The sequence below is a fragment of the Dendropsophus ebraccatus genome, chromosome 11 (assembly GCF_027789765.1).
Source record: "Dendropsophus ebraccatus isolate aDenEbr1 chromosome 11, aDenEbr1.pat, whole genome shotgun sequence".
Taxonomy (NCBI): Eukaryota; Metazoa; Chordata; class Amphibia; order Anura; family Hylidae; genus Dendropsophus; species Dendropsophus ebraccatus.
In genome coordinates, this window is record NC_091464.1 from 6,491,712 (window position 1) to 6,516,409 (window position 24,698).

At 47.7% G+C, this 24,698-nt stretch overlaps 1 protein-coding gene across 7 annotated transcripts in view; it reads right to left on the reverse strand.

Annotated features, from left to right (window-relative positions):
* Positions 1-3,212: 3,212 nt before the first annotated feature.
* The window catches only part of LOC138768002 (periphilin-1-like), a 94,025-nt gene continuing 72,539 nt past the window's right edge, over positions 3,213-24,698 (reverse strand). For all 7 annotated transcript variants that reach the window (XM_069945970.1, XM_069945975.1, XM_069945973.1 and 4 more), the window contains one exon: positions 3,213-5,717. In XM_069945970.1, the coding sequence (XP_069802071.1) occupies positions 5,641-5,717 (77 nt within the window). In that variant the 3' untranslated portion in view covers positions 3,213-5,640. The remainder of the gene's footprint in view (positions 5,718-24,698) is intronic.

Here is a 24,698-nt window from a genome sequence, read left to right on the forward strand (position 1 = left end):
ATTACAAGTAACCACCCCAGATAGCCAGTAAACACTCCCAGATTGCCTGTAACCACCCCAGATTGCCCATACCCACCCAAGATTGCCTTTCATTCCTCCCCCAGATTGCCCATCACCACCCCAGTTTGCCTGTGACCCCCCCCAGATTGTCCGTCACCACCCCAGATAGTAGGTAAACACCCCCAGATTGTCCATTACCACCCCATATAGCCGGTAAAGACCCCCAGATTGTTCATTACCACCCCAGATTGCCAGTAAACACCCCCAGATAGCCAGTAAACACCCCCAGATAGCCAGTAAACACCCCTAGATAGCCAGTAAACACCCCCAGATTGCCCGTAACCACCCCAGATTGCCCGTAACCAACCCAGATAGCCAGTAAACACCCCCAGATTGCCACAGACTGCTCGTACCATCCCAGATAGCAAGTAAACACTCCCAGGTTGCCCGTCACCACCCCAGATTACCTGTAATCTCATTTAAAAAAATTATTTTTTAGCAACTGCGCTATTCTAATAACCGATACTAGCTGCGGTTTTGCACTAGTAAAATGACGCTCCTTTCCTTCTGAGCCTCACTGTGTGCCCATACAGTGGTTTATGCCCACATATGGGGTACCGTTGTACTCAGGAGAACATGCTTTACAAATTTTGCAGTGCATTTTCTCTCCTGTTTCTCGTGAAATTTCAAACTAAACAAACATATTATTGAAAAAATTTACTTTTTTCATTTTTACTTTCTAATTTTGAATCCTTTCCTCTAATACCTATGGGGTCAAAATGCTCACTGCACCCCAAGATGACTTCTTTGAGGGGTACACTTTCCAAAATGGGGTGACTTTTTGGGGGTTTCTCTTCTGCGGACACTACAGGGGCTCTGCAAACGTACCTGGTCTTGGAAACTTCTTCAGAAAAATCTGCACTGAAAATGCTAATTGGTGCTCCTTCCCTTCTGAGCCCGGCTGTGTGCCCATACAGTGGTTTATGCCCACCTATGGGGTACTGTTGTACTCAGGAGAACCTGAGTTACAGATTTTGGGGTGCGCTTTCTCTCCCTTTCCTTGTGAAGTTGAGAAAGTTCAAACTAAACAAACATATTATTGGAAAAATTCTAGTTTTTCATTTTTACTGTCTACTTTTGAATACTTTCCTCTAATACCTGTGGGGTCAAAATGCTCACTGCACACCAAGATGTATTCTTTGAAGGGTGCACTTTCCAAAATGGGGTGACTTATGGGGGGGGGGGCGGTTCCCTCTGCAGACACTACAGGGGCTCTGCAAACGCACCTGGCGCTCAGAAACTTCTACAGCAAAATCTGCACTGAAAATGCTAATTGGCGCTCCCTTCCTTCTGAGCCCTGCTGTGTGCCCATGCAGTGGTTTATGCCCACATATGGGGTACCTTTCTACTCGGCAGAACCTGCGTTACAGATTTTGGGGTGCCTTTTCTCTCCTGTTCCTTGTGAAATTGCGAAATATCAAACTAAACAAACATTTTATTGGAAAAATTCAAGTTTTTCCTTTTTACTGACAAACACACTTAAAAACCAGAGGGCAGCAGATCATCTGAAAATAGAAGATTTGTGTCATTCTCAAAACTTTTGGCCATGACTGTATATTTGTTAACAATGGTTTGAATTTGAAGCCATCAAATAAAATAAAAGTTATACATGTTACATATCGTTAACAAGTCAGTTTTACCCCAGGGTGAACGGCGTAGAAACAAAAACCCTCCAAATAAAAAAAAAGTGTTTTGTTTTTTTTTCAATTTCACCACACATTTAATTTTTCCCTGCTTTTGCAGTGTACTTTATGAAGAAATTCAGTCCATCATTGCAAGGTACAATTAGTGGCGCAAAAAATAAGGGCTCATGTGGGTTTCTAGGTGAAAAAAGCAATTGCTTTGGCCTTTTAAGCACAAGGAGGTAAAAAATAAAAACGCAAAAATTGAAATTGGCCCGGTCCTCTAAGGGTTAAGCAAAAGAGGGCATATTCCTAAGCATGACAAAAAAGCAGAGCTAATAAAATTTGCAGCTCCAGAGTCCACATGAGCTTACCCAGAAACACTCTTATTACCAAGAAACAATGACATCAACATCAATTTGTTCTTGTTTTCCAGAGATACCTGTGCGCCTGAATGACTCCCTCGATAGTCACTCAGGCGCTGGAGTTTTTCGTAGGTTGATCAGGTCTGTAGGGACACTCTCTCACTCGATGTCCGGCCTTGCCACAGTTCAAGCAGAGATTAGGCTGTAGCCGATGAGCTCGTATGGTCTTGACATCAGCAGCCCCAATGTCAGGAATGTGCAGTGAGCCTGGTGTGAACTGGACCTGTTTTTACCTTCTGTCTGACACACTTGCTTTTCCTTTCAGCCTCCTGGCAATGCAGGAGTTAAACTGCTCACTACTTGCCTCGATCGCTGCAGCTGAGCAGTGTTTTTTTGATTGACAGATGCCTCTGCCTGTCCGGAACCTTAAAGATCAGAGCGCCGGTCCAATGGAGATCCGGACCGGGCTCTTGCTCATCATAAATGAAAGCAGAGCCAGTGATTCCCTGCTGGCAATTAGGTTTTATACCCTGATCCTAGCTCCCACTGTCTATTCCTGCAATCCCCGTTCCTAACCCGTGTTTGCTACTCGTTACCTGGCCTCCCGCTCGACCTTCTGACTATCCATTTGCTTCCTGATTTTGTACTGCGTTGTCCGTTTGGTTCTGCCTTGGCTTGTTGACACTTCCATATTGTGTTTGTCTGTGTGTCTTGTTCAGTGTTACACTTATTTAGTGTAGGGCATGTCTTTGTGGTTGTCCGCGGCCGCCTAGGGCCGACTGAGGCAAGTGGGTAGGGACAGTGGGTGGGTTCAACTTCAGGGCCCACTGTCTAGTCTTGTCTCATATCCCGTCATGACAACCGAGTTGCATTGGCTCATTTTGTGACAAAGGAACTGAAGGAATAGACTTAGAAGCAGAATTAATAACAGGGAGAGATTTAGAAGAGTCAGAGGCACTTTTCTCCCGATGTCTGTCTCTTTATTTTTTGTTTTTAGAATTTTATTCTTCCAATAACAAAAACATTATGTACATAACACATAAAACGTCATATGCATACACATAAAAAAGCTACCCAGATATTTTTTAACTTTAAACAAATATTTCTAATATTTTCCCTCTCAGGCCCTTACCCTTCCCTCCCTGTAGCCCCCCCCCCCCCCCCATTCATGGTCTCTTCTAAGGTGTCAGGGCTAGGATATACCACGAATATGTCTTTTAGCTGGTCAGACAATCCCATTCTAAATTGACACCGCAAAGCTGGGTTGTTCCACCCTGATGGAACGCACCAATGACGAAATTCTGCACAATACTCCTCAGCTGGTCTCTTACCCTGCCTCAGGAATGTCAACTGATGCTCTGCCACAGCTGTCCAGTCAGGGTTGTCAAACAATAGTCCCAAGGCCTCAAAAAACTGGTCCACTGATGTTAATTCAGTGGATCCGGGGGCAAAGAAAAGGCCCATTCTTGTGGAGGGCCTTGTAAGAGTGACATAATTATGCAAACTCTTTGGCTCTCATCCCCTGAGGAGCGGGGATACAAGCGAAAAAATAATGTACAGCTTTCCTTAAATGCCCGGAAGGCTTTCCTGTCCCCCTTAAATTTGTCAGGGGGCTGAACCTAAGGTGTAGCCAGTGGCGTAGCTATAGGGGTCGCAGCAGTCGCCATGGCGACCAGGCCCCTACGCCACTTGTGACACTGTCTCTTTAAGCATCCCGAGAAGCTGTGGCTGCGCAGCTTCTCGGGATGCACAGATCGCTTTGATGTTCCGCCCGCACAGTGAGCGGGCTGAACATTAAAGCGAGCAAAATGCAGGAGCAGGATCTGTCGGCGTCCTGCTCCTGCATTCACTTCCATAGGCTGCCGGCACTTCATACCAGCAGCCTATGGGACGCCGGGACGTGACCTCTCCAGCAGGCGTGATGATGTGACGTCATCACTCCTGCCGGAGTTCCCGCCCCTGTGACTCGCAAGATGGAGCCAGAAGAGGAGGAGAGCTGCTGCCTGCAGCCATACAGCGTGGATTAGGTGAGTAGGATGTTTGTTTTTTTAGGGGCACCTCTGGGGGCATTATTAGTTCATTATTTTATTATTAGTTCAATATATTTTATGAGCAACATTCTATAGGGCACTGAGCTATTGTTTCTGAGCTGGAAGAGTCCATTGTGTGGGGGGGGAGATCTGTGCTGTTCTCTTCCTGGATGACTGTATATGAGCAGCAGTGTAATATGGAGATATCCTGTGTAATATAGAGGAGGAGGAGAAGACATAAGTAGTGTAGCAGTAACCTCTGTCCTCAGTGTGGTGTTTTCTCTCAGCAGGGGATCCTACATACAGGGGGCATCCCACATTCCTAGTTGCTTTACTGCACATAACAACAAACAGCGCAGTTACTATGGGAGCCTACAGGAGGGAGAAAGGAAAGGAAGTTGCTAGAAATGGGCGGAGCCTAAATTGTTTGTCTGGCAGGTTCTGAAAAGATGAAACGTATCTGGAAGGAATCATCATAGAGGACTGGACTGGATGGAGAGGAAAAGGGAAAGTGACGCCTCAGATCAAAGAAGACGTCACCTGTGAGTGACTGTATGTTTTCTTATTTTGTAGAACATTATTTAGTAGGGGTGCCCCGAGGTAATTTTTTTTTCCCAAGGGGTGCCCCGAGGTAATTTTTTTTCCAAGGGGTGCCCCGAGGTGGAAAAGGTTGGGAAGCACTGCACTAATCTGTCCCGCTGCGCCCGCTGGCACATGCTGTCATCTGATTGGGCCTCTTACCTAATCAGATGAAAGCAAGTACCAGCGCCCCCTCCTCCAGACATCTGCGTTGGCGGCCCACACTGTGTCCTATGGCCGTACCTTTACGGCGTTGAGCTTCAGCTTGTGCTGCAATCCACCTCTCCTCAGCGTTAAGGCCCCTCCCCCAGGTCAGATGACATCACTGTACAGCCGGCAAGTAACATCAGAGAGTACAGCAATGTTGTGATCCGGTGGGGGAGGAGCCTCAACCCTGCGGGAGCCGCTTGCACCACTGAGGAGAGGAGAAGTGGACTGCAGGTGACTACTACATTATCTGTACTCAGAGATATCACTGTGTTATCTGTGCTGTTACATAGGACTGCAGGTGACATCTACATTATCTGTACTCAGAGATATCACTGTGTTATCTGTGGTGTTACATAGGACCGCAGGTGACATCTACATTATCTGTACTCAGAGATACCACTGTGTTATCTGTGGTGTTGCATAGGACTGCAGGTGACTACTACATTATCTCTACTCAGAGGAATATCACTGTGTTATCTGTGGTGTTACATAGGACTGCAGGTGACATTTACTACATTATCTCTACTCAGAGAAATATCACTGTGTTATCTGTGGTGTTACATAGGACTGCAGGTGACATCTACATTATCTGTACTCAGAGATATCACGGTGTTATCTGTGCTGTTACATAGAACTGCAGGTGACTACTACATTATCTGTACTCAGAGGGATACCACTGTGTTATCTGTGGTGTTACATAGGACTGCAGGTGACATCAGGTGACTTCTCCAGGTTGCAGAAGTTCAAACTTCATCGTGCCCTGCTGACAATTTATTATGGGAGTTGTATTTTTTCAGCATGTGGCTCTTCAGGTTGCAGCACTACAACCCCCATCGTTTCCAATTTTTCAGCTGAAGAGTCAAAGATTGGAAAACAATGATTAGACAATGACACAGTACAGTCCATTAATTATAGGGGGCAGTAGTGCAGTACGTGAGGTGGAGGCAGTGGCAGTGCATTAGAACATGGTGGCACATTAGAGTAATTGGATATAACGTTAGATATGACTTTGCCTGATCGGGTGAGATGGGGGGGCCCCAAGCTAAAATTTAGCAACAAGGCCCATCAGCCTTTAGCTAAGCCCCTGGGTGTAGCTGCAGTCAAAGTCATCTGTTGCGGGGCTCCTGCTCCTGTACCCGCTGAGCAAGGTCCAGAACTAACCTGTTCAAGCCTTGCATTTGTTCCACCAGAGCCTTCATAGGCTTCATGGTCGGGCAAAAAATGAAAGTGACACTGTCACCCCCTTTTTGCATTTTGACTGCTGGGGGGGGGGGCTAAGTGGTGCTAGGGGCGGAGCGATGTGGCACATAGGCCACGAGGCCCCACCCCATATACCAATCCACAGGTGATAAAAACATCTTTTTACCAGAACAAGCACCATGAGGTGTGATATAAAATACGTTGACAGTGTCACTTTAAGGCTGGCTGTTAGCACCAGGTATGGTAAGGGCAGTTAGACAGATATAGACAGACAGTGAGCCCTGGCTGTTCCCACCCTCTGTCCCTGCCTACTTTTCTCAGTCAGCCCTAGGCTGCTGCGGACAACCACGAAGGTGGTCCCTGCACTGGTGTAAGTGGAACACAGACAGACAAACTCAATAAAGCATAGTAAACAAGCCAAGTCAGCAATAACAGGCAGCGAGGTACAAAATCAGAAAGAGAACAGATAGTTGGAGGTCAGGTAACAGGCAGAACAACAGCAAGGGAGGTTAGGGCAGGGAGCGCTGGGAAAGAGACAAGGGGAGCTGTGACTAGTATACACTAACAGCCAGCGCTGTCTGCTGGGCTTACTCACTATTTATGGAGGATCAGGAACTCAGTCCAGCAGTCCAATCAGCCCCTGATCCTCCACACAGCTCATCTACACAGCAGCTTAACCCTGAAGCTGCCAAGACATAACAAGCAAGACGGGTGAGGCTGAACAAACCTAAAATAAACCTGTGTTCAGACAGGGTTCTGGAACTGCACCAACTCAGCGCCTTTTCAGCCGCACAGCCCTAACCGAGGAGCGGCAGCGCAGTCCTGACACCTGGTCCATCTAATCTGGCCTTTAAGTATTTCTCTTATCTTAGGATAGATATATGTTTATCACAGCCATGTAACCTTAGTGATTGTAAACAGAGCTGAGGTGAGAAGAGCTGTAAACTGAAGATGGGAAAGAATATGCAGTCTTTTCTGTAGCCAGGTACATGTAGGTGTCTCTCACATCTAGCATGGTCAGATAATAGAACACAGAGTAGATAGGGGAACACAGAGCGTATGTTCTCCATATGGAACCTTCTTCTTGAGATTAATTCGCATAGAACTTCCTTCCCTCAGTATCAGACGTCTGTGGGCAAGTTAAGGTTCCCGTCTTACTCAGAAGAAAAGAGATAGAACCTAGGGCAGTTTCTAGGCCATTTTGGTTTCAGGGCGAATCTGAAAAAGGGCGGGGCGGGGGGGGCGAATGTTTCAGATTCACTACCAATAAGATATCAATCACTGCTGAGTAAGGTATGAGGTCCAGTGGGGGACCAAGACTGCAAAGCACACCTATCAGGAACATGTGTCTTGGACTCCTGGCTGATGCTGGGGGACACTTAGGGCCCTATTACACAAACAGATTATCTGACACATTTTTTTTGAGCCAAAGCCAGGAATGGGCTATACACCGAGAACAAGCAATAAAGGAAAGACAGATTTGTCCTCTTCTCAAATCCATTCCTGGCTTTGGCTTCTGTCAGATAATCTGTTGGTGTAATAGGGCCTATACAGAAGGAACCAGTGAGAGGAGACAGGTCACCTGCTCCCATTCTGGACTGATCTGTATCTGTGACCACAGCTCCCTTGTGAATAACAACTACAACTCTCAGAATGCCCTACACTTATGAAGCTCCCAGGGTATGCTGGGAGTTGTAGTTTGTAAGGGGACACCTTGAGGTGTCTGTTCATTTGTACTTCAACTACAAGCATATTCTGAGGGCTGTGGCCTGTCAGTAAATGCTGGCAGTTGTAGTGTTTGCAGGTATTGCAGTTGGAGGGTCCTGTGTGCATTGATTTATGATGCTTTACCTGGAAACAGGTGTAAATCATGGCAGAAATCTATAGGAGCAGGCGCAGGTCCTGCTGAATTTACTTATAGTCTGTTTACACAGAGAGATTTATCTGACAGATATTAAATCCATTCCTGGCTTTGGCTTTAATAAGGAGAAATCTCAGTCTTTCCTTTATGACCTGTCAGATAAATCTCTTCGTGTAAACGCACCATAAGAGATGTGTGATTATCATTAAAGCAGCACTATCAGCAGGTTCTGCCCAGTAACTTAGGAGTATATTGCTGTCCCTAACATTCCTCTTTTCCGCATTCTTTATTAATTCCCTAATTGCTCTTATGCAAATCTGTGTGGATGATGAGAGTGTGCATGATGGGAGTGAGCATTGTGTGGACCCATCATGCACACAATGCTCACTCCCATCATCGACACTCTCATCATGCACACTCCCATGGGAGGCAGTGTAAGGGTTAAACTTTCAGCAATAAAATACAAATGATAATAACTAGAAACTAGAGCTAGAAGCTTCCCATCCCCCCTCCCACTCCCCACTCACATTGGGACCCGGACACTGCTGTCTTCCCTGCCCAGATCAACTGTAAGTAGATAAAGGAGAGAGAGCAGGACTTAGACAGGGGCTGTCATGCGGTGGTCGGGTCGAGGGAGGAGATGCTCTCGCTCCTGGGCTGCTGGCTGTGTGCAGTGTCATGTGCAGAGCCACCAGGGAACACCCTTGCTCTGTTCCACTAAAAAGCCCATTTTTGTCAGTCTAAATCGCTAAATAATTTGTGGCTAAAAAGCCCTTTTTGGTCAGTTTACATAAATTTTTTGAAAAATCTGTTAGATGTATTGATGTTTTGCACAAAGGAGTTGGTGGTTAAATTCATCCTGAGTGGGTATAGAGCCCATAGAGATTTTTGACAGTCTGCATTGCAGAACAATTTTTTTTTTTAAATAATCTCTTCATCTTTTAGATGTACCGATGTTTCGTATGGAGGAGTTCCCAAGTATTTTTCTCCCATAGACTATAATGGCATTCGATATTTGTTTGAATATACAAATATCGGGAGCTAATTGAATCGAATAATCGAATATTTCACTATTCGCTCATCTCTAGCAGTATTTTATCTCCCTTTTTTTTTCTGTTTCTTCTTAAAGCTAATTTTCAAGCTATAAATTGTTCCATGTTTCCAGTTTACTCTTCTGGATGATAATTACAGTTTTTCTCACTAGATATAGGTGTCAAAATTAACCCAAACACCTCCCATTTACTTTAATGGGGTTCGAGTAACTACAGCTCGAGGTTCAACTCGAACATTTTACTATTCGATCATCACTATCAAAGAAGAGCTGTGATTGGTTCCTGTGGGCAGTTTACACCAGGTGTATATATACACCCTTTCATAAATCTCCCCCAATCTACCCCTGCTCCTCTGTAAGGGAGGAAAGCCGAAAAGGGTCAGGATATATATTATTATATTATTAGAGCAAAATAATATAAATGCATATGTATAGAACCTATCACCCCTCCCTCTTCCCTGTATCCATCCCCTCCTTGGTTGAACTTGATGGACATGTGTCTATGTAATATGTAAGAAAAGCATTAAAGGACAACTCCGGGCAAAATGTATTTTTTATTATGGGCAATGCACACAAAGTGCTATTTCCCTTATTTTAGTTGATCAGGCAGGATTCAATTTCTCTAAAAAAACATGTGACGTCACGAATCAGGTGTAATTCATATGAAGTGTAAGCAGCCCTCAGTGAACACCCCCACCCCCCAAAGACCCTTGCTGGTCTGAGGTCTATAACCATAGATGGGTCTGCTGTTACTTGTAATGGGGGTAGTTTGGGGGTCTTTAGGGTGTGGGGGTGTTCACTGGGGGCTGCCGCACCACAAGTGCCAGCAGCCCCGTCCTATGTGCCGTGGACTGGGCTGCTGGCACTTGTGATAAAGTGTGTGTAGTCCTGGAGTTGGAGAGACAGGGTTAGCACCTACGTTATATAAGCTATGATTTAGAGATGAGCGAACCTGGAGCATGCTCGAATCGATAAGAACCCGAACGTTCGGCATTTCATTAGCGGTGGCTGCTGAAGTTGGATAAAGCCCTAAGGCTATGTGGAAAACGTGGATATAGTCATTGGCTGTATCAATGTTTTCCAGACAACCTTAGAGCTTTATCCAAGTTCAGCAGTCACCGCTAATCAAATGCCGAACGTTCGGGTTCGGATCGACTCGAACCCGGTTCGCTCATCTCTAGTTATGATAAAATAAGCTGAATTCTTTAGCTATCTCCTCAGTAGAGGAGAGAGCTTGACCGAAAGGGGATGTAATCGTATGAATAAAGGACTTAGTCTGCTGATCCTTGACTAAAGTGGACATCACCTTGGAGCCTTTATCACTATGTAAGTAAGTAATGTTTGAGCTTAATAAGCCTTGGCGAACCACTCATTCAATAAGGTGGCTAGTTGAGAATGTCGGTCCAAAATCTCTGTATACAATGCATCAACCTTGCTAGCTAGTTTCTTTTTGTGTGCAGACCCTATCACTATAAAATCCCCCCACATTACGACCTTGTGTGCCTCCCTCACAATAGTAACAGACACATCCTGAGTAGAATTTAAAGCAAAATAGGAATTCAATTTAGATTCCAATTGGGCTGATATAGTTCCCTGAAGTGCTGTATATAAAGCTCCTGCAGCAGCTTCGGCACGTACTATGAGGGGGATTACTATGGGGGAGCACGGGGGGGATTACTATGGGGGAGCACAGGAGGAATTATTATGGGCAGTGCACAGGGGGGGGGGGATTACTATGGGTGAGCATGCATAACTATGAGGAGAGCACATAGCGAGGGGGCATTACTATGGAAACAGCACAGGGGGGATTACTAAGGAGAGAGCACGGGGGGGGGATTACTATGGGGAGAGCACATGGGGAGGGGGGCATTAATATAAAGGGAGCACATGGGGGGGTTATTACTATAAGGGGAGCACAAGGGGGGAATATAAGGAGAGCACATGAGGCCATTACAATAGGGGACTGCACAGAGGGGGCCACTACCTATAGGGGCCGGGGGGGCATTACTATAGGGGATGGCACAGAAGGGGAGGCACCTACTATATACATACAGCACAGAGGGGGCCACCTACTAAATAAGGGCTTCAAAGAGGGTTCAGACTACAATGTAGGGGCACAGGGGATCTAACTATTATATGTGCTGGAGCAAGTAGCCTAAAATGTTTCTTTAAAAAAAGCAACAGCTCACCGCAATGGCAACATACAGACCCACTACAGACATGAAAATAGTTAAAAGCTGCCCAACTGCTAAAAAACATTCCCACAAAAATAATGAGGCTCTTGATTACCATTTGCAAACAGTGTAAACCATCCCACCACTATAAGGTGGCCTCATGCTCGGGGCGGACCCTACACTGTACTCTGGCCTCTCCATGGCATATAATAGGCCTATGCTCTAGACATGCAAAATCCATCTTATGGTGCGTTTACACAGAGATTAACCTGACTTTTTTTAAGCCAAAGCCAAGAACAGACTATAAACAGGTTATAAAGGAAAGATTGACACCACTTCTCTTTTCAAATCCATTCCTGGCTTTGGCTTCCAAAATCTGTCAGATAAATCTCTCAGTGTAAAAGCACTATTATACCGGCAAAAGTAACCACACCACCTGGGTTTGATGGGTGGAGTGTAGAGGTAGCCACTCCCCCCATCTGGAACACAGGTAAAAAGACAAATTTGGGTCTGTATCTTGCCATTGCGGTGAGCTGTTGCATTTTTGTGTGTTTGCAATTTCAGCCATAGCAACATGCTCCTGCCTAGTGTAAATGGAGCTATTGGAGAAATGACCAAATTTGTCTCTTTTTCTGTGTTCCAGATGGGGGGGGGAGTGGCTGCCTCTAGTTGGTTGTGCACTCCACTCATCCCACCCAGGTGGTGCAATAATTTTTGCCAGTATGAGATGGATCTTGCATGCCCAGAGCATTGGCTTATTATATGCCATGGAGAGGCCACAGTACAGTGTAGGGTCCGCCCCAAGCATGAGGCCACCTTATCGTTGGTGGGGTGGTTTACACTGTTTGCAAATGGTAACCAAGAGCCTCATTTTTGTGGGAATTTTTTTTTTTTTTTAAATGTTGCTCTGGCAGATTCTGGAGAGAGGATTCATGGCCGGGAGAGGACTGCAAAGTGGCCCAGGCAGAATGGAGAGAAAAAGAAAAAGTTAACAACTCTGATCAGAGAAGACGCCTTCTGTGAGTCACTAGACGTAACTGCACTCTATTATAGGATCGGTAGTGCTAGTGGTCATGGTGTGGCGGTATTATGTTAAATGGTGATGTCACGACCTGACTCCCAGAGCTGTGCGGGCTGTGGCTGCTGGTGACAATGATGGCAGAGGGATGCTCAGTGTCCCCCAGCCATCATCCTCTTCAGCAGCCACAGCCCGCACGGCTCTGGGAGTCGGGTCGTGACTAGTGATGTCACGATACCAGAATTTTGAGTTCGATACCGATACTAACTTTTTTATTTCGATACTCAATACCAGTTCGATACATATATATCGAAGTATAAAAAAAAAAAAAAAAAATACAGTGGTAGAAATATAATACCCCTGCACTATTACAGTGATACCAATTTTTGGACTATTTTTATTTTATTGTGTTAAAAATAAAGTTAGTGATATCTGTCTAAGACAGCTCTGCTGCATCAGCTATCACTAAGACAGCTCTGCTGCATCAGCTATCACTAAGACAGCTCTGCTGCATCAGCTATCACTAAGACAGCTCTGCTGCATCAGCTATCACTAAGACAGCTCTGCTGCATCAGCTATCACTAAGACAGCTCTGCTGCATCCGATATCACTAAGACAGCTCTGCTGCATCCGCTATCACTAAGACAGCTCTGCTGCATCCGCTATCACTAAGACAGCTCTGCTGCATCCGCTATCACTAAGACAGCTCTGCTGCATCCGCTATCACTAAGACAGCTCTGCTGCATCCGCTATCACTAAGACAGCTCTGCTGCATCCGCTATCACTAAGACAGCTCTGCTGCATCCGCTATCACTAAGACATCTCTGCTGCATCAGCTATCACCAAGACATCTCTGCTGCATCAGCTATCACTAAGACATCTCTGCTGCATCAGCTATCACTAAGACAGCTCTGCTGCATCAGCTATCACTAAGACAGCTCTGCTGCATCAGCTATCACTAAGACAGCTCTGCTGCATCAGCTATCACTAAGACAGCTCTGCTGCATCAGCTATCACTAAGACAGCTCTGCTACATCAGCTATCACTAAGACAGCTCTGCTACATCAGCTATCACTAAGACAGCTCTGCTACATCAGCTATCACTAAGACAGCTCTGCTGCACCACCCATCACTAGACAGCTCTGCTACATCAGCTATCACTAAGACAGCTCAGCTGCACCACCCATCACTAAGACAGCTCAGCTGCACCACCCATCACTAAGACAGCTCAGCTGCACCACCCATCACTGAGACAGCTCTGCTACATCAGCTATCACTAAGACAGCTATCACTAAGACAGCTCTCCTGCACCACCCACCACTAAGACAGCTCTGCTGCACCACCCATCACTAAGACAGCTCTGCTACATCAGCTATCACTAAGACAGCTCTCCTGCACCACCCATCACTAAGACAGCTCTGCTGCACCACCCATCACTAAGACAGCTCTGCTGCACCAGTTAACAAGATTGCGGAGGAAGAGAAGAGGAGGTTACACAGGATCCCACACACTACAGCCGATCTTATCTGCTCCTCTCAGCCCCGGCCACCTCCCCCACCTGCCAGCCTGCTGGATCCTCACATGTGCTGCACTTCCCCCGGCCTCCTCTCCCGGATCTCACAGAACCCCGCTCTCCCTCTTCATCCTCCCCACCTCCAGCCTTCTCAGTCCTCCTCTCTCCGTGACCTCCCGCTCTCCCTCTCCAGCCGCTCTCCTCTGTGCAGCTCCGGCTCCTCTCCCGGACATCCCGCTCTCCCTCTCCGTACTCCTCTCTCCCGGACCTCCCGCTCTCCCTCCAGCCTTCTCCTCAGTACTCTCTCCCGGACCTCCCGCTCTCCCTCCAGCCTTCTCCTCTGTCCTCTCTCCCGGACCACCCGCTCTCCCTCCAGCCTTCTCCTCTGTCCTCTCTCCCGGACCTCCCGCTCTCCCTCCAGCCTTCTCCTCCGTCCTCCTCTCCCGCTCTCCCTCTACAGCCGCTCTCCTCCGTGCAGCTCCGGCTCCTCTGCATAAATCATCTCTCTGATAACAGAGTCTGGCGGAGCCGGACTCTGTTATCAGAGAGACACCAGCAGCGGGGGTCTGTTACACACAGTAGCCGACCCCCGCTGTATATGGAGCGGGCTCAGGAGGGGTCAGATGCCGCTGTCAGTGTGACAGCGGCATCTATATACTTAAATAGCCGGCACTAGCAATAGCTAAGTGCCGGCTATTTGAAATTGGCGCCAATGGGAGCGGAGGGAGGGAGAGCAGAGGAGGAGACTGCAGGGGGCAGGGGGAGGCACATAGAGAACACGGCCGGCGCTCAGCTAGCCGCCCACCGTGTTCTCAGCTTAAAGGGAACCTGTCACCCCCCGTGCCGGGGTGACAGGCTCCCGACCCCCGGTAGAGACCCCTATACTTACCTCATCCCGCCGGGTCCCGCTTCTGGATTCGGTCGGGTCCCGGAGATCTCAGCCGCTGCAGCCCGGCGCGCGCGCTGACAGATGAGTCCAACGCTCATAGAGAATGACGGAGCGCTGGACTCTCCTGTCATTCTCTATGGGTGTTGGACTCATCTCTCAGTGCGCGCGCCGGGCTGCAGCGGCTGAGATCTCCGGGACCCGACCGAATCCAGAAGCGGGACCCGGCGGGATTAGGTAAGTATAGGGGTCTCTAACGGGGGGTCGGGAGCCTGTCACCCCGGCACGGGGGGTGACAGGTTCCCTTTAACTTAAAGTTTCGATACCAGGAAATCCTGGTATCGAACCGTTTTTTTTGCCCGAAATATCGATAGTAGTATCGATATTTCGGTGCATCGTGCATCCCTAGTCGTGACATCACCATTTTATCCAGGAAGTGAAGCCTTGATGCAGTAGTAAGTGCAGGGAAAAAAGCACTTCATGTATAAGTGTATATTAGTAATTTGTGGGGGGCGTGGCCTGGACATGGAACAGGGAGGACGCGCGGCCTAAGAGCTCTGGCACCTGCAGCACCCCAGGCACCGATATCCTCTGCCCACAACCTCCCAGAGAGCCCCGGAGTCCCCACACCCAATGCTGAGGAGATCTGGCCGCCCCTTAGTGACGCCCAGCTCCTCCATTACCCAGTGCCTGACAGACGCGGGTGAAGCTGCAGCCTCAGCACGCGCCTCCAAGATGGCGGCGCCGCGCACTTCTCAGAAGACGGCACAGGGAGGTTTGGCGGGGCCCGCTCGTCCTGCAGCAGATAAGCGGTCGGGTGAGTCCCCTACCATGCGATCGCCCTCAGTAGGGGCTGGCAGCACCTTCAGACCCAGGGGCAGTGGCGGCAGCACCTTGGGGAGCCCTAAGGGACCGCATAGCCCCCACATTGCCTCAGGCCAGGCTCACACAGAGATGACCCCCAGCTCACACAATCCTGCCCAGCAGGGAACAGCAGCTACATGTCCAGGAGGGGCTGCTGGGGGGAGCCCCACTGCATATAAAGCCCCACTGCATGAACTTGGGCCCAGTGCACAGGAATCATTCATAAGGAAGCCCTCCAACACGAGGAGCTCCAGGGAGACATAATGGAAGATGAACAGTCCCACTCCCAGGGGCAGTCTCCCAGCTTCTCTTCAGGGAGAGACACAGCCCTGCTGCCTGACTTACACAGCCAAGCACACACATCTGTGGCAGAGTCCGCAATTGACCTGGTTCCAGATAATTCAGAGGACGTTTCCAGTACCCCAGCGATATTTCACACTCAAATGCAAGGGGACTCCTCCAGTGATGCTTGCTCTCCATCAGGGGACTCAGACAGCCCGTCTGGTAAAAAAAGAATGAAACTGAGGGACCTCTATTCTCTTCTAAGTGATTTGCCTACAAAAAAGGACCTCTCTACTCTAATCCAACAAGTAGAATCTCGGCATGAGAAGGTTCTCAAGGAGCTGAAAGCAGACATTGGGTCCATATCTCAACGTCTGTCCTCCCAAGAATCGGGCGCTAGTGCCCTTGACGAGCGCATCACCAGGATAGAGGACACCCTAACCATGCAACGATCCCTTAACCGCACTTTACTGCTTCAAGTGGATGATCAAGAAAATAGGGGACGCAGGAACAACGTTAAACTGAGGGGTGTCCCGGACTCGGTCCAGGCAAAGGACCTACAGCTTGCAGTCACAATTATATTCAACATGGTCTTGGGTAGACCACTAGACACTGAGATCAACAAAGACAGAGTACATAGGATCTCTGGCCCGAGGGTCCCAGGTCGGTTGGACCCTAGGGATGTCCTATGCAGAATTCATTTTTACAAGGAGCGGGAAGCTATCTTGCAAAAGGCCTGGCAGAAGGGCCCGGTTCCCTTCCAAGATTCCTCAATCCAACTTCTCCCGGATGTTTCCAGGCACACATTAGCTATGAGAGGTCTGCTCAAGCCCCTATTGCTGAAAATACAGGAGGCGGGAGCCTCTTACCGTTGGGGCCACCCGTTCCATGTGATAATACGTCGGGACAATGCTGTTTTTACACTGCACTCCCTGGATCAAGCAGAGGACTTAGCAGCGTTCCTGGAGATTCCGTCCCTCTCCCTCCCTGATTTCTACTGCCACAGTCTGTTCCTGGCCCGTTGCCTCAGAGGAAGAACCGACGTGCCGGGGGAGCTTGATCTGGTGGAGCCCCAGTGTCTCGTGCGGAAGATGGCTGAAATTGCTCTGTGAACTTTGTTCATGTTTTCTATCTCAAGTTAGCTGGTGCTCTGTTTGCCTGTTGAGGGATGGCAGCCTTTCCTTTCTCTTTTAGGCTCAGTCTATGTGTACATTTCTCTGCTTCTCCCTCTTGCTCTCTTTGTTAGTTGGGGCTCAATGGGTGGGAGAACCATGGGTAGCCTACAGATATTCTTCTTCTTATTGACTTTACTCTTTGATGCCGTCCCTTCCTTCAGATCTCCAAGATACCCAGACACTTATCATAGCGGTTACATAGGCTCTAAATCCAGGGGAGTCAGTATCTTTATATCTAGAGCAGTCCCGTGGGAATTTGTCAAGTTGCTGAAAGATGACTCGGGCAGATTTCTTTTTGTTCAGGGGAAGTTGGCAGGTAGGCTTCACACCCTCGCTAATATATATCTACCCAACACCCACCAAGTTCAGACCTTAGAACCTATCTTGACAAAACTTGAAGAGTTTGCTGAGGGCACGGTAATACTGGGAGGGGATTTTAACCTAGCCATCGATCCGAGACTTGATTACTCCAGGGGAATATCCAGTGTACCTAGAGCATACCTTAGGAAGTTCCTCCGCCTTCTCCATTGCCATCAGTTGATGGACATCTGGAGAGCGGCACATCTTAATGGGAAAGATTTTTCCTTTTTCTCAGTAGTCGACGACATATATTCCCGCCTTGATTATTTTTTTTTTTATAAAACATGCAGATCTTCCATAGATGCGCACGGTGGTGATCGACCCAATGTCATGGTCCGTATGGAGATGGTGTCCCCCTTGTCTCTCTCCCGACAATGGAACTGGAGGTTAAAAAAGTCACTCCTAAGCGACCCAATAGTAAGCGAGGCGATCAAATCCGACCTTATCAATTACTTTAGAGAAAACCGTCCCACAGACACCTCACTTTCGGTATGGGCAGCTCATAAGTGTGTTATCAGAGGCTCGTTTATCAAACACGGGGCCAGACTTAAAAAAGAAAGGGCCATGGAGTTTGCCAAACTCATAAAAATGGTGGAGAGGGCACATAAAAGGTCCCATAACCCCGAGGTGCTGGTGGACCTAATCGCGGCCAGGAGGAAACTTAGAGACAGATTAAACTTTAAAACTAAATTTCTTCTTGTTAGAGGAAGACGCCACTTCTACAAATTTGGCAACAAAAGCAATAGGTGCTTGGCGAGATCGCTGTGGGAGCAGAGATTGAGAGCCTTTGTCCCGGTCATAGCCAAGGGTAATGGCTGTAAGGTCACTGACCCCAATGGAATAGCTGCGGAATTCGCAGCTTTCTACCAAAAACTTTACAATCTCCCTACGTCCTCCTCAGACTTATCCTTGGCGATCCGCCAATACATCTCTGTATCAGGCCTGCCTAGTTTGGCAGCAGAGGTTATTGAGGCCTTGGATAATCCCATCACAAAAAGCACGATTACTAACCGGTAATCTTGTTTTCATTAGCCCATGACAGCACCCCTGGAGAGGACCTCCCACCGCAGGACAGGAAACCTGTGAAGATAAAATCTTGACACGCCTCTCCACACCTCAGTTCTAAACAAGTATTCCAGCGGAGTGGAAATAAAATAAAAGAACTAATATATAAATAATATTTGGCAAACAATTGTAATAGGGTAGGGTTTTAGATGAGGGGTGCTGTCATGGGCTAATGAAAACAAGATTACCGGTTAATAATCGTGCTTTTACCCTGACGCCCAATGACAGCACCCCTGGAGGACTAGAACAGTAATCCCCCCTAGGGAGGGACCACAGCCGAAAGAACCTTTCGGCCGAAGGACAGATCCGATATAGGGTTTAGTTGCAACCTATAGTGTCTTAAGAATGTATGGACCGAAGACCATGTGGCTGCCCTACATATTAGGTCCAAGGAAGCGTCAGCCTATTCTGCCCAGGGAGTTGCTACTGCTCTAGTGGAATGGGCCGTAAAATAAGCAGGAGGGGTCTTATTTTGGGCTGTATATGCCATAGTACTGGCTTGTCTGATCCATCTACTAATTGTAGGTTTAGAGGCAGCTTTGCCCTTGTTGGGACCCCAGAATTGGAGTAATAAGTTTTCGCAGCAACGGAAACTTTGGGTAACCTCCAGATACTTAAGGAAGCATCTTCTTACATCAAGCGAATGATTAGTTCCCCACTGTTTGTAGCATTGTCACAAGATGAGAGCAAAACTATTTGTTGATTCTTATGGAATTCAGAAACTACCCTGGGCAAAAATGAAGGCAGGGTTTTCATGATGACTATCGTCTAGTATTTGAGTGTAGGGTGGATATGCTGAGAGGGCCTGCAGTTTTCCTACTCTACGGGCAGTAGTGATGGCTAATAAAAAGGCCAGCTTAATAGACAATATTTTTAAGGAAAGATCATCTAGTGGCTCAAATGGCGGACTTGTGAGAGAATCTAGAATTAGATTTAGATCCTAAGGGGGCACTGTCGCTCTTTTAGGGGGATTTAATCTGATTGCCGCTGTGATGAATCTTTTGATTAACAATTTGATTAACAAATTAACAAGTACTGGGTCTTAGGTTCTTATCCAGCCCTGCTTGAAGAAAACTTAAAATTAGGGGTATGTAGGGCTTGCCTAAGGGATCCTGTCTACCATCTGCAAATCTCAGGAAGGCTTTCCAGACTTAAATAAATGGAGGAGGTTACATCTTTCCTACTAGCCAATAGGGTATTAATAACATCCTCTGAGAGACCCCCTACCTCTTAGAATCACCCTTTCAGCATCCAGGCTGTCAAGTGTAAGTGGGGCGCCCCCGGATGCTTGACTGGTCCCTGGAAGAGGAGATCCACTCTGTCTGGCAGTACCCACGGTGTAGTTTGGGAGAGCTGTCTGAGAACCATGGCCTCCTCGGACAGAAGGGGGCGATTAGAATTATTGTTGCTTTGTCCCCCATCACTTTCTTTATCACTCTGGGGATTAGTCTGAGTGGCGGAAACGCATAGCCTTTCTCCATACCCCAGTGTAGGGAAAAAGCATAGACTGCTGTCGGATGGTCCCGAGGGTTGAGAGAACAGAATCTGGGTAGCTTTCTGTTGGTTTTGGTTGCAAACAGATCTATTGTCTATTAAACCAAACCTTTTTATGACTAGGTCGTAGACTTCGCTGTTCAGAGACCACTCTGACTGTAGGAGATGAGTCCTGCTGAGAATCTGCTGTCTGATTGAGGGAGCCTTTGAGATGGACCGCCACAAGGGATGAGAGATTCTGTTCTGCTAGAGAGAAGATCTGTGAAGAAAGGTTTAACAGAGTCTCTGATCTGGTTCCCCCCTGTTTGTTGAGATATGTCACTGTAGTAGTATTGTCCGAGTAAATTAATACATCCCGTGATAATATCTGAGGGGATAGCTCTTTTAGGGCTAGGAGTACTGCATATAATTCTTTGAAGTTGGAGGACTGGTGAGCAACATGAGGCCATGGACCCTGGAGTAGATGATGCTGGTCTGCGTGTGCTCCCCATCCCCATGGGCTGGCATCTGTGGTAATTCTGACCTGGTGATTTGGAGACCACCTGACCCCCCTGGAGAGATTGGCCGGCTCCAATTACCAAAGGAGACTTAGTCTGGCCTTTGCCGATAATCTGAACGTATGGTTCAGGGAACTCTGATTCCCATCCCAATTTTGGAGTATGTCGTTTTGAAGTGTCCTTGTGTGAAATTGGGCCCACAGAACCGCAGGGATACGGCTACTCTTAGGAATTTCTGATGGGACGGGTGAATAGGCACATGGTAGTATGCGTCCTCCAAGTCTATGGACGCCATAAAGCATTCCTGGTAGAGTAGGTTTATTGCTGACTTTAGAGTTTCCATCCGGAACCTCTTGTACATTAGATGTTTGTTTAAGTCCTTCAAGTTTATTATGGTCCTGTATGTTCCATTTGGTTTCTTCACCAGAAATAGAGGAGAATAAAATCCCTGGCCTATTTCTGCTGGAGGAACTGGTACTAAGACATTTTTCCCTATCAGAGAGTGGACTTCTGCTTCTTTAGCTTGCTGCTTCGTTTGATCTGACAAGACCTGGGTGGGAAGATATCGGACTCTCAGGGTGCTCCTGAATTCCAAGAGTAACCCCCATGATATTGTGCTTAGTACCCAAGGGCTGGAGGAGATGTTCCTCCAGTCCTGGGCAAAGAGTCAGACGGCCTCCCACTGGGACCCAGTCATTGTTGGGAGGGATTAGGTTTGTCATCCTTGGACTTATTAAACAGGAATCCTTTTCCTTTTCCTGAAACTTTAAATTTCCTGTTATCTTGTCGGGGACGAAAGGACTTTTTGTATTGTTTTTTTGCCACCTGAGGAGTCTTGAGATCTCTGATAGGGGAAACCTTTTTTTCTATCGGATGCCTTCTCTAATCCAATACAGGTCCAAATAGAAATTCCCCATTACAAGGAATGGAACATAACTTCCCTTTACAGGCAATGTCCCCCTTCCATGATTTGATCCACAGGGCCCGTCTAGCAGAGTTAGATAGGGACGCTGCTCTAGCAGACATCTTGTTGGCGTCTACTGAGGCATCTGCAAGAAAATCCACTGCTTTGGAAATAGGGAAATCTTCTATGATTTTGTCACAGGATGGATCATTAGACAGAGTGGATTTTAGGTCATTTAACCAAACTCTGAGAGATCTTGCGACACATGTACTCGCCACACTGGTTCTCAAGGCCCCCGTAGCTGCTACCCATGTTTTTTTGTTATAAAAGCCCGCCTTCTGTCCATCGGGTCAGGTAGAGACCCCAAGTCTTCAAAGGGAAGACTGTTGTTTTTTGCCACTTTAGCCACAGGAGTACCCACTGCTGGTGGTTTGTCCCAAGTACTACATTCCCCTTCCTCAAAGGGGTATTTGCGAACGAAATATTTATGGTCTGGATTTTGCCACTCTTTTTTGATAATTGATTTAACACTTCCATGTAGGGAAAAGGTGCAAGATTTTTTAGGAGCTAACCCCTCATAAAGCGCGTCCTCTGCTGTTTGGTTTCTTCCATATTTATGGACACTCTAATGGCTTTAATTAATTGGTCTGTGTCCTCTATTGGGAACAGGGTTTTACTTTTAGGGCCACTGTCAGAATCCTTGTCTGGAGAGGACACTAATTCTATTTCACCCTCTTCCGTATTATGTTCTTTAAAGGAAGAGAGGTCACAAACTGTATCCTCTTTTAAGGCAGCTGAAGTAGAGGCTAAGGATACAGGGGCTGGCTGAGAGAGACTTAAGAGATAACTGCACTTCATCTCTTACTATTTTCTTAATGCTCTCCACCAAAGCAGAAGATTCTTGTGCTACCAGATTATTTACACATGAAGGACATATGGATCTGGCATAATCATCTCTTAAGGGAGTTTTGCACTCAGAGCAATCCTTATGAGGTTTCTTTGATTCTGCTTTCCCCCCGGATCTAGAGCTTGTACAGGAGCCCTACAAAGTAAATATACATTCCCATTAATAAAGGAAGAAAAAAAGGGTTTGTCTCACCAAGATGCAGACCCCTGTCCCCCAGGTCCCGGGCTAGATGATCTGGAGGACTTGTGCTCATGGCATCCTTTGTCTTCTCTCTCCGAGTTCTCAGACATGCTAGAGGAAGAGGAGTGTTAGCTTTATCCAAGATCGCTAACAGGCTGGCTGGTGGTGAGTCTCGTTGCCTCGGACGCTGAAGGCATGTGGGACGCTGTCTGCCGCTTCACCCCGGCCTTTTGAGACTGCCGGGCGAAAACCCGGAAGTGACAGCGAAGCGCCCGCTTGGGCAGAGCGCATTGCCGGAGAGATGGAGTCATGGTCCCTCTAGCTCCACCACACCCACTCCACGCCTCCCCCAGCACAAGCCCTCCGACAAGCCGGGAGCGGCGGTGAGAAGCAGCAGCATTCCCGACCCCCACCAGACTTTGGATGCTGTCCGGAGACAGACTTGGTCCACCAGGGAGCCCCACAAGGCAACAGCCGCCGGGGGACCTGCAGCCAGCGTGGTAGAGGTATCGAAGATCTTCATCCCGGATTAGGACATGTATCACAGGCTTCCCATCCGCAGGACAGGAAACCTGAACTGAGGTGTGGAGAGGCGTGTCAAGATTTTATCTTCACAGGTTTCCTGTCCTGCGGTGGGAGGTCCTCTCCAGGGGTGCTGTCATTGGGCGTCAGGGTAAAGAGGAACTAGCTCTGGCCTTAGAAACGATGCAGTTCTCCAAGGCCCCAGGCCCGGATGGGTTTCCGGCCTCATACTATAAAAAAATTCTCTGACCTTCTCCTTGATCCATTGTCGTCAGCACTTAACTCTGTCTCCTCGGGAGCTCCGTTGCCTTCGGACATGTCCTTTACCCACATAGCGGTAATTCATAAGGACAGGAAGGATGCGGCGATATGTTCTAGCTATTGCCCGATCTCTCTACTGAACGTGGATAACACTACCAAGGTCATCAATGCTATTCACTTCTCGCAATCTAACAACGTCCCTCTGTGTCTGCTTTCTACAGACGCAGAGAAGGCTTTTGATAGAATCGATTGGCAGTTTTTATTTGCGGTTTTAAAGCATGTAGGTCTTGGGCCTTCTATGCCCGCTTGGATCACCTCCCTCTACTCTGCTCCCATGGCGGTGACAAAGGTCAATGGGGTGTTCGCGCAACCTTTTTCTATGGTACGCGCCAAGGCTGACCTCTCTCCCCATTGATCTTTGTCCTTACCTTGGAACCATTGCTGAGGAGGATCAGAGCCAATCCAAACATAAAGGGCCTCTCTATGGGACCTCACTCGGTGAAACTAGCCACGTATGCGGATGATCTCCTGTTCTTCATAACCTCCCCCCTGACCTCTTTCCCCAATCTACTAGAGGAATTGGGGTTTTCTCTAGCCTCGCTAATTTTAAGATTAACTATCAGAAGTCAGAGGCCCTTAATGTCTCCCTCCCATCCTCCTTACAATCATCCCTGACAGACTCCTTCCGGTGGTCTTCCTCCGCTATTAGATATCTGGGAGTATGGGATCACCAGGAATCTGTCTGGTTTGTATGCCCGTAATTTTCTATCCTTATATAAGACACTCCACGATGACTTGACCAGGTGGTCTAATGGTCTTTACACCTGGTTTGGTAGATGTTCTATCTACAAAATGAACGTACTGCCCAGAATCCTCTACCTTCTTCAGACCCTCCCGATTAAAATTCCTAACCACTTTTTTCGTCTTATGTCCAAGGACTTGACCAGGTTTATTTGGGCAGGGAAAACGTCCAGAATGTCCCGCACGCTTCTGTTCATACCAAAACACAGGGGCGGCATAGGACTGCCAAATATCAGAGCTTACTATGAGGCCTCTGTGTTGCAAAGAGTCGTGGATTGGCAAAGACATGCCGATCTTAAACAATGGGTCCGCTTGAAACAAACTTTTACCTCAGTGCCTCTCACGTCTCTTCCCTGGATCCACCTTGCGCACCTGGGGAACCTATCTCGCCATCCCTCTATAGGCCCGACTCTAGCTACCTGTCTACGATTGTTTCCTAGAGCGGATGTTTCCCCCAGACCTTCCCCGCTCTTCCCGGTTTTGGGGAACCCTCAGGTTTGACCCAGAACTGTCGGGACCATTTAGGTCATGGTGGACTGCAGGGAAATATAGAGCGCAGGATTTTCTGCACAATGACAGGTGGCATACCGCTCAGGAACTATTAGAGGTGAGGGAATCGGTTGGTCTTGGTGCCTGGTGAGTAAGACAATTGTCACACTTTCTGAGGGCTCTTCCAAGTCAGGGTTTGCTCGCACTCTCACATCTTTTGAAACGATCTGCATGGGGTCTGACCCATTGCGACATTCCCTCTCCGTATTCTACTCTATTCTTGTCTCGCCTCCTGAAGATTTCCGTCCACCCTTCGTAGCTAAATGGG